We start from the raw sequence: 17,169 nt of genomic DNA, 5'->3' as shown, positions 1-17,169 counted from the left end.
TGGTCAGCACTAAACAAGACAGACAGACAGACAGACAGACAATGGATGGTCAGCACTAAACAAGACAGACAGACAATGGATGGTCAGCACTAAACAGTACAGACAGACAGACAATGGATGGTCAGCACTAAACAGTACAGACAGACAGACAGACAATGGATGGTCAGCACTAAACAAGACAGACAGACAATGGATGGTCAGCACTAAACAGTACAGACAGACAGACAATGGATGGTCAGCACTAAACAAGACAGACAGACAATGGATGGTCAGCACTAAACAGTACAGACAGACAATGGATGGCCAGCACTAAACAGTACAGACAGACAATGGATGGTCAGCACTAAACAAGACAGACAGACAGACAGACAATGGATGGTCAGCACTAAACAGTACAGACAGACAGACAATGGATGGTCAGCACTAAACAGTACAGACAGACAATGGATGGTCAGCACTAAACAGTACAGACAGACAGACAGACAATGTATGGTCAGCACTAAACAGTACAGACAGACAGACAATGGATGGTCAGCACTAAACAGTACAGACAGACAGACAATGGATGGTCAGCACTAAACAAGACAGACAGACAGACAATGGATGGTCAGCACTAAACAGTACAGACAGACAGACAGACAATGGATGGTCAGCACTAAACAGTACAGACAGACAGACAGACAATGGATGGTCAGCACTAAAAAGTACAGACAGACAGTGATACATCCTATGTTATTATCTCCTGTGTTCGCTGTTTAGTTGAACACCATTCATACATGTGTCATGAAGCTTCATAGCCAGAAGAGAACAGAACATGATTGGTTTGAATAACAAGTTATTTAATAACAGGCGTCCAAACATCAAGTCAGACTTCACACCATCTAAGTTCTCGCTATTGAAAATACACCATCTAAGTTCTCGCTATTGAAAATACACCATCTAAGTTCTCTCTTTTGAAAATACATCACCAATATAAAGTGATACATTAATGCATTTCAGATATTTATAATATATATATATATATATATAGCCCAGGTCCTACTGTATAGGTTAACACATTACATAGCCCAGGTCCTACTGTATAGATTAACACATTACATAGCCCAGGTCCTACTGTATAGATTAACACATTACATAACCCAGGTCCTACTGTATAGATTAACACATTACATAGCCCAGGTCCTACTGTATAGATTAACACATTACATAACCCAGGTCCTACTGTATAGATTAACACATTACATAGCCCAGGTCCTACTGTATAGATTAACACATTACATAGCCCAGGTCCTACTGTATAGATTAACACATTACATAACCCAGGTCCTACTGTATAGATTAACACATTACATAACCCAGGTCCTACTGTATAGATTAACACATTACATAACCCAGGTCCTACTGTATAGATTAACACATTACATAACCCAGGTCCTACTGTATAGATTAACACATTACATAGCCCAGATCCTACTGTATAGATTAACACATTACATAACCCAGGTCCTACTGTATAGATTAACACATTACATAGCCCAGATCCTACTGTATAGATTAACACATTACATAACCCAGGTCCTACTGTATAGATTAACACATTACATAGCCCAGGTCCTACTGTATAGATTAACACATTACATAACCCAGGTCCTACTGTATAGATTAACACATTACATAACCCAGGTCCTACTGTATAGATTAACACATTACATGGCCCAGGTCCTACTGTATAGATTAACACATTACATAACCCAGGTCCTACTGTATAGATTAACACATTACATAACCCAGGTCCTACTGTATAGGTTGATACATACATACATACATACGTTATAAGCCTGGCTGCAATTAGGGTGTTCTCCTCTGGTGCAGATTTACAATCCCACAGATATGAGCTTCATTCCTTACACACATCAAATACAACACAAATCAAGCACTGGTCAAATAAAACACAATTTAAGTTCAATGATCAGTCACAATGTTTAGAGACGGAGTCATTACAGATTTCACCTGCAGTGTTTAGACAGGACAGTGTTGTGGAGATGAGTTTTGACAGGACAGTGTTGTGGAGATGATTCCCAGGAATGTCCGGAGTGGAGATTCTCGGAGGCTGGTGTATTCTGTGGTTGTCAACAACAACATCAACAAGAAGTCATTCATCTCATCCACATTTCATTTCCACAATGGTTCATGCTTACTTCAGTAAAGCGTCTATATTACACAGTATGCAGTACTAGGGCTGGGCGATATACCATATTTGACTATACACCGGTATTGATGCATGGACCAGTTTGTGTTTTTACTTCACCTTCTATAAAAAGGTATTTCAATGTTAGGTTTGTTAAATTACACCCTACTCCGCTGTGTATAACATCCGTTTTGTTTATAGTTTACTCTGCTACTTGAGTCATCTCTCTCCTCTCCATGCAGCTTTCCACACAGATCTAGCCCCGCCCCCTGTCACTCGGGGAGCGATGTTTCAGATCTAGCCCCGCCCCCTGTCACTCGGGGAGCGATGTTTCAGATCTAGCCCCGCCCCCTGTCACTCGGGGAGCGATGTTTCAGATCTAGCCCCGCCCCCTGTCACTCGGGGAGCGATGTTTCAGATCTAGCCCCGCCCCCTGTCACTCGGGGAGCGATGTTTCAGATCTAGCCCCGCCCCCTGTCACTCGGGGAGCGATGTTTCAAATCTAGCCCCGCCCCGTCACTCGGGGAGCAATGTTTCAGATCTAGCCCCGCCCCCTGTCACTCTGGGAGCGATGTTTCAGATCTAGCCCCGCCCCCTGTCACTCGGGGAGCGATGTTTCAGATCTAGCCCCGCCCCCTGTCACTCGGGGAGCGATGTTTCAGATCTAGCCCCGCCTCCTGTCACTCGGAGAGCGATGTTTCAGATCTAGCCCCGCCCCCTGTCACTCTGGGAGCGATGTTTCAGATCTAGCCCCGCCCCCTGTCACTCGGAGAGCGATGTTTCAGATCTAGCCCCGCCCCCTGTCACTCTGGGAGCGATGTTTCAGATCTAGCCCCGCCCCCTGTCACTCGGGGAGCGATGTTTCAGATCTAGCCCCGCCCTCTGTCACTTGGGGAGCGATGTTTCAGATCTAGCCCCGCCCCCTGTCACTCGGGGAGCGATGTTTCAAATCTAGCCCCGCCCCGTCACTCGGGGAGCAATGTTTCAGATCTAGCCCCGCCCCCTGTCACTCTGGGAGCGATGTTTCAGATCTAGCCCCGCCCCCTGTCACTCGGGGAGCGATGTTTCAGATCTAGCCCCGCCCCCTGTCACTCGGGGAGCGATGTTTCAGATCTAGCCCCGCCTCCTGTCACTCGGAGAGCGATGTTTCAGATCTAGCCCCGCCCCCTGTCACTCTGGGAGCGATGTTTCAGATCTAGCCCCGCCCCCTGTCACTCGGAGAGCGATGTTTCAGATCTAGCCCCGCCCCCTGTCACTCTGGGAGCGATGTTTCAGATCTAGCCCCGCCCCCTGTCACTCGGAGAGCGATGTTTCAGATCTAGCCCCGCCCCCTGTCACTCGGGGAGCGATGTTTCAAATCTAGCCCCGCCCCCTGTCACTCGGGGAGCGATGTTTCAGATCTAGCCCCGCCCCTGTCACTCGGGGAGCGATGTTTCAGGATAGTGTTTTGCTCGACCAGGAGGAGACCCCACTTCACACTAGTCTTGTGTTCAAGACTTTGATGACAACTATGCAGCTGTTCTATAACTTTTCATTCGTTGTCATGTCAAACAACACTAGTATGTCAAACAACACCGTAGGAAGTCAAACAACACCGTAGGATGTCAAACAACACCGTAGGATGTCAAACAACACCGTAGGATGCCAAACAACACCGTAGGTTGTCAAACAACACTGTAGGATGCCAAACAACACTGTAGGATGCCAAACAACACCGTAGGATGCCAAACAACACCGTAGGATGTCAAACACTGTAGGATGCCAAACAACACCGTAGGATGCCAAACAACACTGTAGTATGTCAAACAACACCGTAGGATGCCAAACAACACCGTAGGATGTCAAACAACAAACAACACCGTAGGATGTCAAACAACACCGTAGTATGCCAAACAGCACCGTAGGATGTCAAACAACACCGTAGGATGCCAAACACCGTAGGATGCCAAACAACACCGTATGATGTTGAACAACACCGTAGGATGTCGAACAACACCGTAGGATGTCAAACAACACCGTAGGATGTGTTAACAGTGTTTGGGCTAACAGTAGCCTAGGCTAACAGTAACAGTGTTTGTCTAACAGTAGCCTAGGCTAACAGTAACAGTGTTTGGGCTAGCAGTAGCCTCGGCTAACAGCAACAGTGTTTGGGCTAACAGTAGCCTAGGCTAACAGCAACAGTGTTTGGCTAACAATAGCCTCGGCTAACAGCAACAGTGTTTGGGCTAACAGAAGTCCTGGGCTAACAGCAACAGTGTTTGGGCTAACAGTAACCTAGGCTAACAGTAACAGTGTTTGGGCTAACAGTAGCCTAGGCTAACAGTAACAGTGAAAGAAGTCATAGAACTGATTGATTCTGATAGACCCTCCGTTGGTGCTGTAGGCTCACCGTTATTAGAAGTAGGGAAGACAGCATACCATTGTCAGGGCTGACCAGAGGGCTAAATGCTATGATAGTAAAACACCTGTTCATGTAAAATGCAACCCCGATAGTCCATGAGAGAAACATTAGCTTGAAGATTAAAACAATTACTTTGTCCTCAGAGCTGTAGGCTACATTTAAAGTGCACAACTTTAAACAATGTGCTGTCAACAATGTAACCTGGATCATTTAATTTATTGTTAAATATCGCCCAGCCCTACCATATTGTCCAGCCAGCCCTATTCAGTTCTCTACAGTATTACAATAACCAGAGATTGTTAGTGACCAAAGCTAAAGAACTGCCAGCTAAATAGACTGTTTCTCTACAAATGAAATGATCAGACATACACACCTGCAGCGATGAACACCGAAGCCTTTACATATCTGATTCTGTAGAGGAAATAGGAAAAGTTGGTTTCTGTCAGTCAATGGCACATTATGATTAACTCTCTCTCTCTCTCTCACACACACACGCACACACGCACACACGCACGCACACACGCACGCACACACACACGCACTGAAGTCAGATTCTGAAATAGAACTTAGCAACGTGTGTATGTGTGGGACTCTGCAGCTGTACTTTAACTACTAACTATACTAGTAGCTCACCCCAGGTGTACTCCTCTAACTACTAACTATACTAGTAGCTCACCCCAGGTGTACTCCTCTAACTACACTAGTAACTCACCCCAGGTGTACTCCTCTAACTACACTAGTAGCTCACCCCAGGTGTACTCCTCTAACTACACTAGTAACTCACCCCAGGTGTACTATTCTAACTACTAACTATACTAGTAACTCACCCCAGGTGTACTCCTCTAACTACTAACTATACTAGTAACTCACCCCAGGTGTACTATTCTAACTACTAACTATACTAGTAACTCACCCCAGGTGTACTATTCTAACTACTAACTATACTAGTAACTCACCCCAGGTGTACTCCTTTAACTACTAACTATACTAGTAGCTCACCCCAGGTGTACTATTCTAACTACTAACTATACTAGTAACTCACCCCAGGTGTACTCCTCTAACTACTAACTATACTAGTAACTCACCCCAGGTGTACTCCTCTAACTACACTAGTAACTCACCCCGGGTGTACTCCTCTAACTACACTAGTAACTCACCCCGGGTGTACTCTTCTAACTACTAACTATACTAGTAACTCACCCCAGGTGTACTCCTCTAACTACTAACTATACTAGTAACTCACCCCAGGTGTACTCTTCTAACTACTAACTATACTAGTAACTCACCCCAGGTGTACTCCTCTAACTACACTAGTAACTCACCCCAGGTGTACTCCTCTAACTACTAACTATACTAGTAACTCACCCCAGGTGTACTCCTCTAACTACACTAGTAACTCACCCCAGGTGTACTCCTCTAACTACACTAGTAACTCACCCCGGGTGTACTCCTCTAACTACACTAGTAACTCACCCCAGGTGTACTCCTCTAACTACACTAGTAACTCACCCCAGGTGTACTCCTCTAACTACACTAGTAACTCACCCCAGGTGTACTCCTCTAACTACACTAGTAACTCACCCCAGGTGTACTCCTCTAACTACACTAGTAACTCACCCCAGGTGTAGGTCTTCAGATTCTTCAGGTGGCGGACTCTGCAGGTGTACTCCTCTCCGCTGGCTGGTGTGAATCCAACACTCTTGGTGAGGTGGAACTGCCATCCCTGTTCGAAGGCCAGGTCTGTCTGCTTGGCGTCGGGGATCTCCACACCGTTCTTCAGGAGCTGGATGCTGATGTCAGGGGGGTGGAAGCCACTCACGTGACAGATCAGGGTGTTGTCCTTCCCATGTTGCCCTGGGTTACGGCTGTACACCTGCACCTTGGGGGGAGCTACAGGGGGAGGTGGGAATGGTACAGTCAGGCAGGCGCCCGCACACACATATGCTCTATCACAGAAGTTTATTATCTTATTCTCACTATAAAAATAAAATAGTAATCTCTCTGCTCAATATACATTTGCTTAAAAGTGTAACCCATACAAAGTACACATTTGCTGTCGACTTAAGACATAAATTAAGGAAATACATAATTGTTTTCAGGAACGTCGTTGGTGAGGCCTTTCAAATTAAGATCATACACAGCACAATCCCATCAATATAGCCTAATCATAATTACAAAGTAATTCCTATACTTTACTGACATTCTTTTGCGTTTATGGTCACCAACACGACGCAGAATGCAACTACGGACAAAAGCGTTTTCATTATTTCTTTTTTTCCAAGTCTTTCCAACGCTGAAAAATATGTCAAACTGGACAAAACCGACTGTCGCAAACGAAGAAATGAAACTGAAAGTAAATTATATATTTTCCTTCAATGTAGTGAAGCCACACCCTCTTTCGATTTATGCACCAATTGAAAATCCTACTTCACAGTTGCTATGCAGTCTTCTCCTGTGGATGCTTCTCTAGGCAGCCCGATGCAGTCAGTTACAAAGTTGACGCAGTCTTCATTTTATTAGTTACAATGTTGCACATATAACGCATTGAGATAAAAGTGTGTTGAAAAAGCAAAGTCATGTACAGTATAGTCACAATAAAGTATAGTTAAAGGCTAGGTACAGTATAGTCACAATAAAGTATGGTTAAAGGCTAGGTACAGTATAGTCACAATAAAGTATAGCTAAAGGCTAGGTACAGTATAGTCACAATAAAGTATGGTTAAAGGCTAGGTACAGTATAGTCACAATAAAGTATAGCTAAAGGCTAGGTACAGTATAGCTACACTAAAGTATGGTTAAAGGCTAGGTACAGTATAGCTACAATAAAGTATGGTTAAAGGCTAGGTACAGTATAGCTACACTAAAGTATGGTTAAAGGCTAGGTACAGTATAGCTACAATAAAGTATGGTTAAAGGCTAGGTACAGTATAGCCACAATAAAAGTATGGTGAACAAAAATATAAAACCAATATGTAGTGTTGGTCCCATGTTTCATGAGTTGAAATAAAAGATCCCAGAAATGATCCATATGCACAAAAAGCTTACTGCTCTCAATTGTTGTTCACACATTTGTTTACATCCCTATTGGTGAGCATTTCTCCTTTGCCAAGATAATCCATCCACCTGACAGGTGTGGCATAGTAAGAAGCTGATAAAACAGCATGATAATTCCACAGGTGCACCTTGTGCTGGGGTAATATAAAAGTCACAAAAATATTAGTATTTGTTGTTTATTGTTATTTATTCTCTTGCTCTTTTGCACCCCAGTATCTCTACTTGCACATCATCATCTGCACGTCTATCACTCCAGTGTTAATGATACATTTTAATTATTAGAGATGATGTCACAGCAGGTGGCAGCATAGAAACCCTGAGAGATGATGTCACAGTAGGTGGCAGCGTAGAAACCCTGAGAGATGCACTGCTCTGAGAGATGATGTAAACGTAGGTGGCACCATAGAAACCCTGAGAGATGATGTCACAGTAGGTGGCACCATAGAAACCCTGAGAGATGATGTCACAGTAGGTGGCAGCATAGAAACCCTGAGAGATGATGTCACAGTAGGTGGCACCGTAGAAACCCTGAGAGATGATGTCACAGTAGGTGGCACCATAGAAACCCTGAGAGATGATGTCACAGTAGGTGGCACCATAGAAACCCTGAGAGATGATGTCACAGTAGGTGGCAGCATAGAAACCCTGAGAGATGATGTCACAGTAGGTGGCAGCATAGAAACCCTGAAAGATGATGTCACAGTAGGTGGCACCATAGAAACCCTGAGAGATGATGTCACAGTAGGTGGCAGCATAGAAACCCTGAGAGATGATGTCACAGTAGGTGGCACCATAGAAACCCTGAGAGATGATGTCACAGTAGGTGGCACCATAGAAACCCTGAGAGATGCAATGCTCTGAGAGATGATGTCACAGCTGGACCCTGTTGGGGCTTATTTTCAGTGGAGGGTGGGAGAGAGGAGGGACGGTGAGTCGGGTGACAGGCAGGCTCACCACTGTTCTCTCCCTCCCCTCAGACTGACCATCAGATCCAGGCCATCAGTCCAGAAAACAAAAATAAGCTAATTATTATCCTCACTCAGCTGTGCCTCACAAGCAATACAACAATTCATCTATTACCAGTGTGATCATATACTGTAGCTAACATGTTGAAATATAATTTCTAAATGGTCTGAGAACAACATTAGCAGGGCAATTCAAGCTTAGCCAATATGCAGTGATAATGTACTGGGCCTATAGCCTACCGCACAAACCTCATTGCTACAGAACTGTTTTTAATTGGTTAATGTTGCATTGACTTATGTTTTTTAAAGTCATGTTTATAAAATACATCTCAGCGGTAGATCATCGGCTTGCGTTTTTACTCAAGAAAGTGATCTTGACTCAGAAAAAAGGTTGGTGACCACTGCTGTAGATTACTGCTCTGCATTCATTGCCTTCCTGCCTTGGAAATGTGATTAGCTTATTACAAGTATTTCACTGATTTACTCATTGATAATAATATAGAAATATAACTTCTCAAAAAACGACCGTTGACAACAACTGAGATCTTTAGAGATATTTCATCAAGAGATATCAATCATGTCAACATATAAATGAGCATTTTTTGTTCACACGGATTTTTGATTCCAATTAATGTCGTCATGAAAACCCCTCCCCAAAAGGCGGAAGAGCAGCAGTGGCTCTGTCTCCTGGAAGCCCTATGTTCCACATAAGAACCTAAAGGACTAAGTAAGTAATGTCAATTGTTCACAATGTCACAATGTAGTTTTTTTATAAAACTCAACAGAACAGTGTTCTGTGCACGGTCCTCTCATTAGGAGGGTTGAGGTGAGACCGGGGCTGGTCCTCTCATTAGGCAGGATGAGGTGAGACCCAGGACCGGTCCTCTCATTAGGCAGGATGAGGTGAGACCCAGGACCGGTCCTCTCATTAGGCAGGATGAGTTGAGACCAGGGCCGGTCCTCTCATTAGGCAGGATGAGGTGAGACCCAGAACCAGTCCTCTCATTGGGCAGGATGAGGTGAGACCAGGTCCTCTCATTAGGCAGGATGAGGTGAGACCCAGAACCAGTCCTCTCATTAGGCAGGATGAGGTGAGACCAGGTCCTCTCATTAGGCAGGATGAGGTGAGACCCAGAACCAGTCCTCTCATTAGGCAGGATGAGGTGAGACCAGGGCCTCTCATTAAGCAGGATGAGGTGAGACCAGGGCCTCTCATTAGGCAGGATGAGGTGAGACCCAGGACCTCTCATTAGGCAAGATGAGGTGAGACCAGGACCTCTCATTAGGCAGGATGAGGTGAGACCCAGGACCTCTCATTAGGCAGGATGAGGTGAGACCAGGGCCTCTCATTAGGCAGGATGAGGTGAGACCCAGGACCTCTCATTAGGCAGGATGAGGTGAGACCCAGGGCCTCTCATTAGGCAGGATGAGGTGAGACCCAGGTCCTCTCATTAGGCAGGATGAGGTGAGACCCAGGGCCTCTCATTAGGCAGGATGAGGTGAGACCAGGGCCTCTCATTAGGCAGGATGAGGTGAGGCCAGGTCCTCTCATTGGGCAGGATGAGGTGAGACCAGGTCCTCTCATTAGGCAGGATGAGGTGAGACCCAGGACCTCTCATTAGGCAGGATGAGGTGAGACCCAGAACCAGTCCTCTCATTGGGCAGGATGAGGTGAGACCAGGTCCTCTCATTAGGCAGGATGAGGTGAGACCCAGAACCAGTCCTCTCATTGGGCAGGATGAGGTGAGACCCAGGACCTCTCATTAGGCAGGATGAGGTGAGACCAGGGCCTCTCATTAGGCAAGATGAGGTGTATGGCAGCAGATTGATGAGAGCGCCATTTTCTGAGCTAAACTGAACAAGACACACCTCCAACAACGATGACAACTTCTCTCAACCAATGGCATATGGGCTTTTTAGGTGAGCGCTGACGCCGCCCTGTGATTAGAAGTGCCCACTTAGTCAAAGGCAGGGACTCCAAATATTAATCTAGTCCATTCCCAGCATGCCTCTCCAGGGTGCCGTTGGAGAGATGCAGTGCTACATTCTGTCAGATATAACATCTGGTAGAAAGAGGATGTGGCCTCTTCTATAGCGGATATAAAAATGTATGACAATGTAATGAGCCAGAAAACTTTTTTTTTTATACATCATTCAGGTTTCTCTGATCAAATAGCCTGACCTAAATCACACTCAATCAAATAAATAAAAAATTTAACAACCGCTGACATTAACAAACAACATATTCTACAAACAGGACAGGTCAAAAAAGTTAAATGGCCGACCAGGCTACTCACAACGGGCTGTCCAGTAGTATAAAATGACATGGTCAGCCAACCAGGCTACTCACAACGGCTGTCCAGTAGTATAAAATGACACGGTCATCCAACCAGGCTACTCACAACGGCTGTCCAGTAGTTTAAAATGTCACAGTCAGCCAACCAGGCTACTCACAACGGCTGTCCAGTAGTATAAAATGACATGGTCAGCCAATCAGGCTACTCACAACGGCTGTCCAGTAGTATAAAATGACATGGTCAGCCAATCAGGCTACTCACAACGGCTGTCCAGTAGTATAAAATGTCAGTCAGCCAACCAGGCTACTCACAACAGGCTGTCCAGTAGTATAAAATGTCACGGTCAGCCAACCAGGCTACTCACAACGGGCTGTCCAGTAGTTTAAAATGACAGTCAGCCAACCAGGCTACTCACAACGGGCTGTCCAGTAGTTTAAAATGTCAGTCAGCCAACCAGGCTACTCACAACGGGCTGTCCAGTAGTATAAAATGACACGGTCAGCCAACCAGGCTACTCATAACGGCTGTCCAGTATTATAAAATGACATGGTCAGCCAATCAGGCTACTCACAACGGCTGTCCAGTAGTATAAAATGACATGGTCAGCCAATCAGGCTACTCACAACGGCTGTCCAGTAGTATAAAATGTCAGTCAGCCAACCAGGCTACTCACAACGGGCTGTCCAGTAGTTTAAAATGACAGTCAGCCAACCAGGCTACTCACAACGGGCTGTCCAGTAGTTTAAAATGTCAGTCAGCCAACCAGGCTACTCACAACGGCTGTCCAGTAGTATAAAATGACATGGTCAGCCAACCAGGATACTCACAACGGGCTGTCCAGTAGTATAAAATGTCACGGTCATCCAACCAGGCTACTCACAACGGGCTGTCCAGTAGTTTAAAATGTCAGTCAGCCAACCAGGCTACTCACAACGGCTGTCCAGTAGTATAAAATGACACGGTCAGCCAACCAGGCTACTCACAACGGCTGTCCAGTAGTATAAAATGACATGGTCAGCCAACCAGGCTACTCACAACGGCTGTCCAGTAGTATAAAATGACATGGTCAGCCAACCAGGCTACTCACAACGGGCTGTCCAGTAGTTTAAAATGACACGGTCATCCAACCAGGCTACTCACAACGGGCTGTCCAGTAGTATAAAATGTCAGTCAGCCAACCAGGCTACTCACAACGGGCTGTCCAGTAGTTTAAAATGTCAGTCAGCCAACCAGGCTACTCACAACGGGCTGTCCAGTAGTTTAAAATGTCAGTCAGCCAACCAGGCTACTCACAACGGGCTGTCCAGTAGTATAAAATGTCAGTCAGCCAACCAGGCTACTCACAACGGGCTGTCCAGTAGTATAAAATGTCAGTCAGCCAACCAGGCTACTCACAACGGGCTGTCCAGTAGTATAAAATGACACGGTCAGCCAACCAGGCTACTCACAACGGGCTGTCCAGTAGTATAAAATTACACGGTCATCCAACCAGGCTACTCACAACAGGCTGTCCAGTAGTATAAAATGACACGGTCAGCCAACCAGGCTACTCACAACGGCTGTCCAGTAGTATAAAATGTCACGGTCAGCCAACCAGGCTACTCACAACGGGCTGTCCAGTAGTATAAAATGTCACGGTCATCCAACCAGGCTACTCACAACGGGCTGTCCAGTAGTATAAAATGTCACGGTCATCCAACCAGGCTACTCACAACGGGCTGTCCAGTAGTATAAAATGTCACGGTCATCCAACCAGGCTACTCACAACGGGCTGTCCAGTAGTATAAAATGTCACGGTCAGCCAATCAGGCTACTCACAACGGGCTGTCCAGTAGTATAAAATGTCAGTCAGCCAACCAGGCTACTCACAACGGCTGTCCAGTAGTATAAAATGTCAGTCAGCCAACCAGGCTACTCACAACGGCTGTCCAGTAGTATAAAATGTCAGTCAGCCAACCAGGCTACTCACAACGGGCTGTCCAGTAGTATAAAATGACACGGTCAGCCAACCAGGCTACTCACAACAGGCTGTCCAGTAGTATAAAATGACACGGTCAGCCAACCAGGCTACTCACAACGGCTGTCCAGTAGTATAAAATGTCACGGTCAGCCAACCAGGCTACTCACAACGGCTGTCCAGTAGTATAAAATGACACGGTCATCCAACCAGGCTACTCACAACGGGCTGTCCAGTAGTATAAAATGTCAGTCAGCCAATCAGGCTACTCACAACGGGCTGTCCAGTAGTTTAAAATGACACGGTCAGCCAACCAGGCTACTCACAACGGGCTGTCCAGTAGTATAAAATGACACGGTCAGCCAACCAGGCTACTCACAACGGGCTGTCCAGTAGTATAAAATGTCACGGTCATCCAATCAGGCTACTCACAACGGGCTGTCCAGTAGTATAGAATGACACGGTCAGCCAACCAGGCTACTCACAACGGCTGTCCAGTAGTATAAAATGTCAGTCAGCCAACCAGGCTACTCACAACGGGCTGTCCAGTAGTATAAAATGTCAGTCATCCAACCAGGCTACTCACAACGGCTGTCCAGTAGTATAAAATGACACGGTCAGCCAACCAGGCTACTCACAACGGCTGTCCAGTAGTATAAAATGACACGGTCAGCCAACCAGGCTACTCACAACGGCTGTCCAGTAGTATAAAATGTCAGTCAGCCAACCAGGCTACTCACAACGGCTGTCCAGTAGTATAAAATGACACGGTCAGCCAACCAGGCTACTCACAACGGCTGTCCAGTAGTATAAAATGACATGGTCAGCCAATCAGGCTACTCACAACGGCTGTCCAGTAGTATAAAATGTCAGTCAGCCAACCAGGCTACTCACAACGGGCTGTCCAGTAGTATAAAATGACACGGTCAGCCAACCAGGCTACTCACAACGGGCTGTCCAGTAGTATAAAATTACACGGTCATCCAACCAGGCTACTCACAACAGGCTGTCCAGTAGTATAAAATGACACGGTCAGCCAACCAGGCTACTCACAACGGCTGTCCAGTAGTATAAAATGTCACGGTCAGCCAACCAGGCTACTCACAACGGGCTGTCCAGTAGTATAAAATGTCACGGTCATCCAACCAGGCTACTCACAACGGGCTGTCCAGTAGTATAAAATGTCACGGTCATCCAACCAGGCTACTCACAACGGGCTGTCCAGTAGTATAAAATGTCACGGTCATCCAACCAGGCTACTCACAACGGGCTGTCCAGTAGTATAAAATGTCACGGTCAGCCAATCAGGCTACTCACAACGGGCTGTCCAGTAGTATAAAATGTCAGTCAGCCAACCAGGCTACTCACAACGGCTGTCCAGTAGTATAAAATGTCAGTCAGCCAACCAGGCTACTCACAACGGCTGTCCAGTAGTATAAAATGTCAGTCAGCCAACCAGGCTACTCACAACGGGCTGTCCAGTAGTATAAAATGACACGGTCAGCCAACCAGGCTACTCACAACAGGCTGTCCAGTAGTATAAAATGACACGGTCAGCCAACCAGGCTACTCACAACGGCTGTCCAGTAGTATAAAATGTCACGGTCAGCCAACCAGGCTACTCACAACGGCTGTCCAGTAGTATAAAATGACACGGTCATCCAACCAGGCTACTCACAACGGGCTGTCCAGTAGTATAAAATGTCAGTCAGCCAATCAGGCTACTCACAACGGGCTGTCCAGTAGTTTAAAATGACACGGTCAGCCAACCAGGCTACTCACAACGGGCTGTCCAGTAGTATAAAATGACACGGTCAGCCAACCAGGCTACTCACAACGGGCTGTCCAGTAGTATAAAATGTCACGGTCAGCCAACCAGGCTACTCACAACGGGCTGTCCAGTAGTATAAAATGTCACGGTCATCCAACCAGGCTACTCACAACGGGCTGTCCAGTAGTATAAAATGTCACGGTCATCCAACCAGGCTACTCACAACGGGCTGTCCAGTAGTATAAAATGTCAGCCAGCCAACCAGGCTACTCACAACGGGCTGTCCAGTAGTATAAAATGTCAGCCAGCCAACCAGGCTACTCACAACGGGCTGTCCAGTAGTATAAAATGTCACGGTCATCCAATCAGGCTACTCACAACGGGCTGTCCAGTAGTATAGAATGACACGGTCAGCCAACCAGGCTACTCACAACGGCTGTCCAGTAGTATAAAATGTCAGTCAGCCAACCAGGCTACTCACAACGGGCTGTCCAGTAGTATAAAATGTCAGTCATCCAACCAGGCTACTCACAACGGCTGTCCAGTAGTATAAAATGACACGGTCAGCCAACCAGGCTACTCACAACGGCTGTCCAGTAGTATAAAATGACACGGTCAGCCAACCAGGCTACTCACAACGGCTGTCCAGTAGTATAAAATGTCAGTCAGCCAACCAGGCTACTCACAACGGCTGTCCAGTAGTATAAAATGACACGGTCAGCCAACCAGGCTACTCACAACGGCTGTCCAGTAGTATAAAATGACATGGTCAGCCAATCAGGCTACTCACAACGGCTGTCCAGTAGTATAAAATGTCAGTCAGCCAACCAGGCTACTCACAACGGCTGTCCAGTAGTATAAAATGTCAGTCAGCCAACCAGGCTACTCACAACAGGCTGTCCAGTAGTATAAAATGACATGGTCAGCTGACCAGGCTACTCACAACGGGCTGTCCAGTAGTTTAAAATGACAGTCAGCCAACCAGGCTACTCACAACGGGCTGTCCAGTAGTTTAAAATGTCAGTCAGCCAACCAGGCTACTCACAACGGGCTGTCCAGTAGTATAAAATGTCACGGTCAGCCAACCAGGCGACTCACATCGGGCTGTCCAGTAGTTTAAAAAGTCAGTCAGCCAACCAGGCAACTCACAACGGGCTGTCCAGTAGTATAAAATGTCACGGTCATCCAACCAGGCTACTCACAACGGGCTGTCCAGTAGTATAAAATGACACGGTCAGCCAACCAGGCTACTCACAACGGGCTGTCCAGTAGTATAAAATGACACGGTCAGCCAACCAGGCTACTCACAACAGCTGTCCAGTAGTATAAAATGACATGGTCAGCCAATCAGGCTACTCACAACGGGCTGTCCAGTAGTATAAAATGTCACGGTCATCCAACCAGGCTACTCACAACGGGCTGTCCAGTAGTATAAAATGACACGGTCAGCCAACCAGGCTACTCACAACAGCTGTCCAGTAGTATAAAATGACATGGTCAGCCAACCAGGCTACTCACAACGGCTGTCCAGTAGTATAAAATGACATGGTCAGCCAACCAGGCTACTCACAACGGGCTGTCCAGTAGTTTAAAATGACACGGTCATCCAACCAGGCTACTCACAACGGGCTGTCCAGTAGTATAAAATGTCAGTCAGCCAACCAGGCTACTCACAACGGGCTGTCCAGTAGTTTAAAATGTCAGTCAGCCAACCAGGCTACTCACAACGGGCTGTCCAGTAGTATAAAATGTCAGTCAGCCAACCAGGCTACTCACAACGGGCTGTCCAGTAGTATAAAATGTCAGTCAGCCAACCAGGCTACTCACAACGGGCTGTCCAGTAGTATAAAATGACACGGTCATCCAACCAGGCTACTCACAACAGGCTGTCCAGTAGTATAAAATGACACGGTCAGCCAACCAGGCTACTCACAACGGCTGTCCAGTAGTATAAAATGTCACGGTCAGCCAACCAGGCTACTCACAACGGGCTGTCCAGTAGTATAAAATGTCACGGTCATCCAACCAGGCTACTCACAACGGGCTGTCCAGTAGTATAAAATGTCACGGTCATCCAACCAGGCTACTCACAACGGGCTGTCCAGTAGTATAAAATGTCACGGTCATCCAACCAGGCTACTCACAACGGCTGTCCAGTAGTATAAAATGTCAGTCAGCCAACCAGGCTACTCACAACGGCTGTCCAGTAGTATAAAATGTCAGTCAGCCAACCAGGCTACTCACAACGGCTGTCCAGTAGTATAAAATGTCAGTCAGCCAACCAGGCTACTCACAACGGGCTGTCCAGTAGTATAAAATGACACGGTCAGCCAACCAGGCTACTCACAACGGCTGTCCAGTAGTATAAAATGTCAGTCAGCCAATCAGGCTACTCACAACGGGCTGTCCAGTAGTTTAAAATGACACGGTCAGCCAACCAGGCTACTCACAACGGGCTGTCCAGTAGTATAAAATGACATGGTCAGCCAATCAGGCTACTCACAACGGGCTGTCCAGTAGTATAAAATGTCACGGT

At 46.5% G+C, this 17,169-nt stretch overlaps 1 protein-coding gene across 3 annotated transcripts in view; it reads right to left on the bottom strand.

Annotated features, from left to right (window-relative positions):
* LOC110491893 (beta-2-microglobulin) overlaps window positions 1–17,169 on the bottom strand; it is a 131,413-nt gene that overhangs the window by 92,189 nt on the left and 22,055 nt on the right. The window contains exons 1-4 of one of the 3 annotated variants that reach the window (XM_036945368.1): window positions 6,790–6,953; window positions 6,207–6,479; window positions 4,963–5,000; window positions 1,703–2,120 (exon numbers count right to left, since the gene is read on the bottom strand). In XM_036945368.1, the coding sequence (XP_036801263.1) occupies window positions 4,987–5,000; window positions 6,207–6,479; window positions 6,790–6,853 (351 nt within the window). In that variant the 5' untranslated portion in view covers window positions 6,854–6,953 and the 3' untranslated portion in view covers window positions 1,703–2,120; window positions 4,963–4,986. Of the gene's footprint in view, window positions 1–1,702; window positions 2,121–4,962; window positions 5,001–6,206; window positions 6,480–6,789; window positions 6,954–17,169 lie in introns of those variants that run through there. The other 2 variants (XM_036945367.1, XM_036945370.1) reach the window with 2 other exon arrangements.

The sequence above is a fragment of the Oncorhynchus mykiss genome, chromosome 15 (genome assembly GCF_013265735.2).
Source record: "Oncorhynchus mykiss isolate Arlee chromosome 15, USDA_OmykA_1.1, whole genome shotgun sequence".
NCBI classification, from domain to species: domain Eukaryota; kingdom Metazoa; phylum Chordata; class Actinopteri; order Salmoniformes; family Salmonidae; genus Oncorhynchus; species Oncorhynchus mykiss.
The sequence above is the reverse complement of the archived record's forward strand: the minus strand, read 5'-3'. Positions and strand labels throughout refer to the sequence as shown.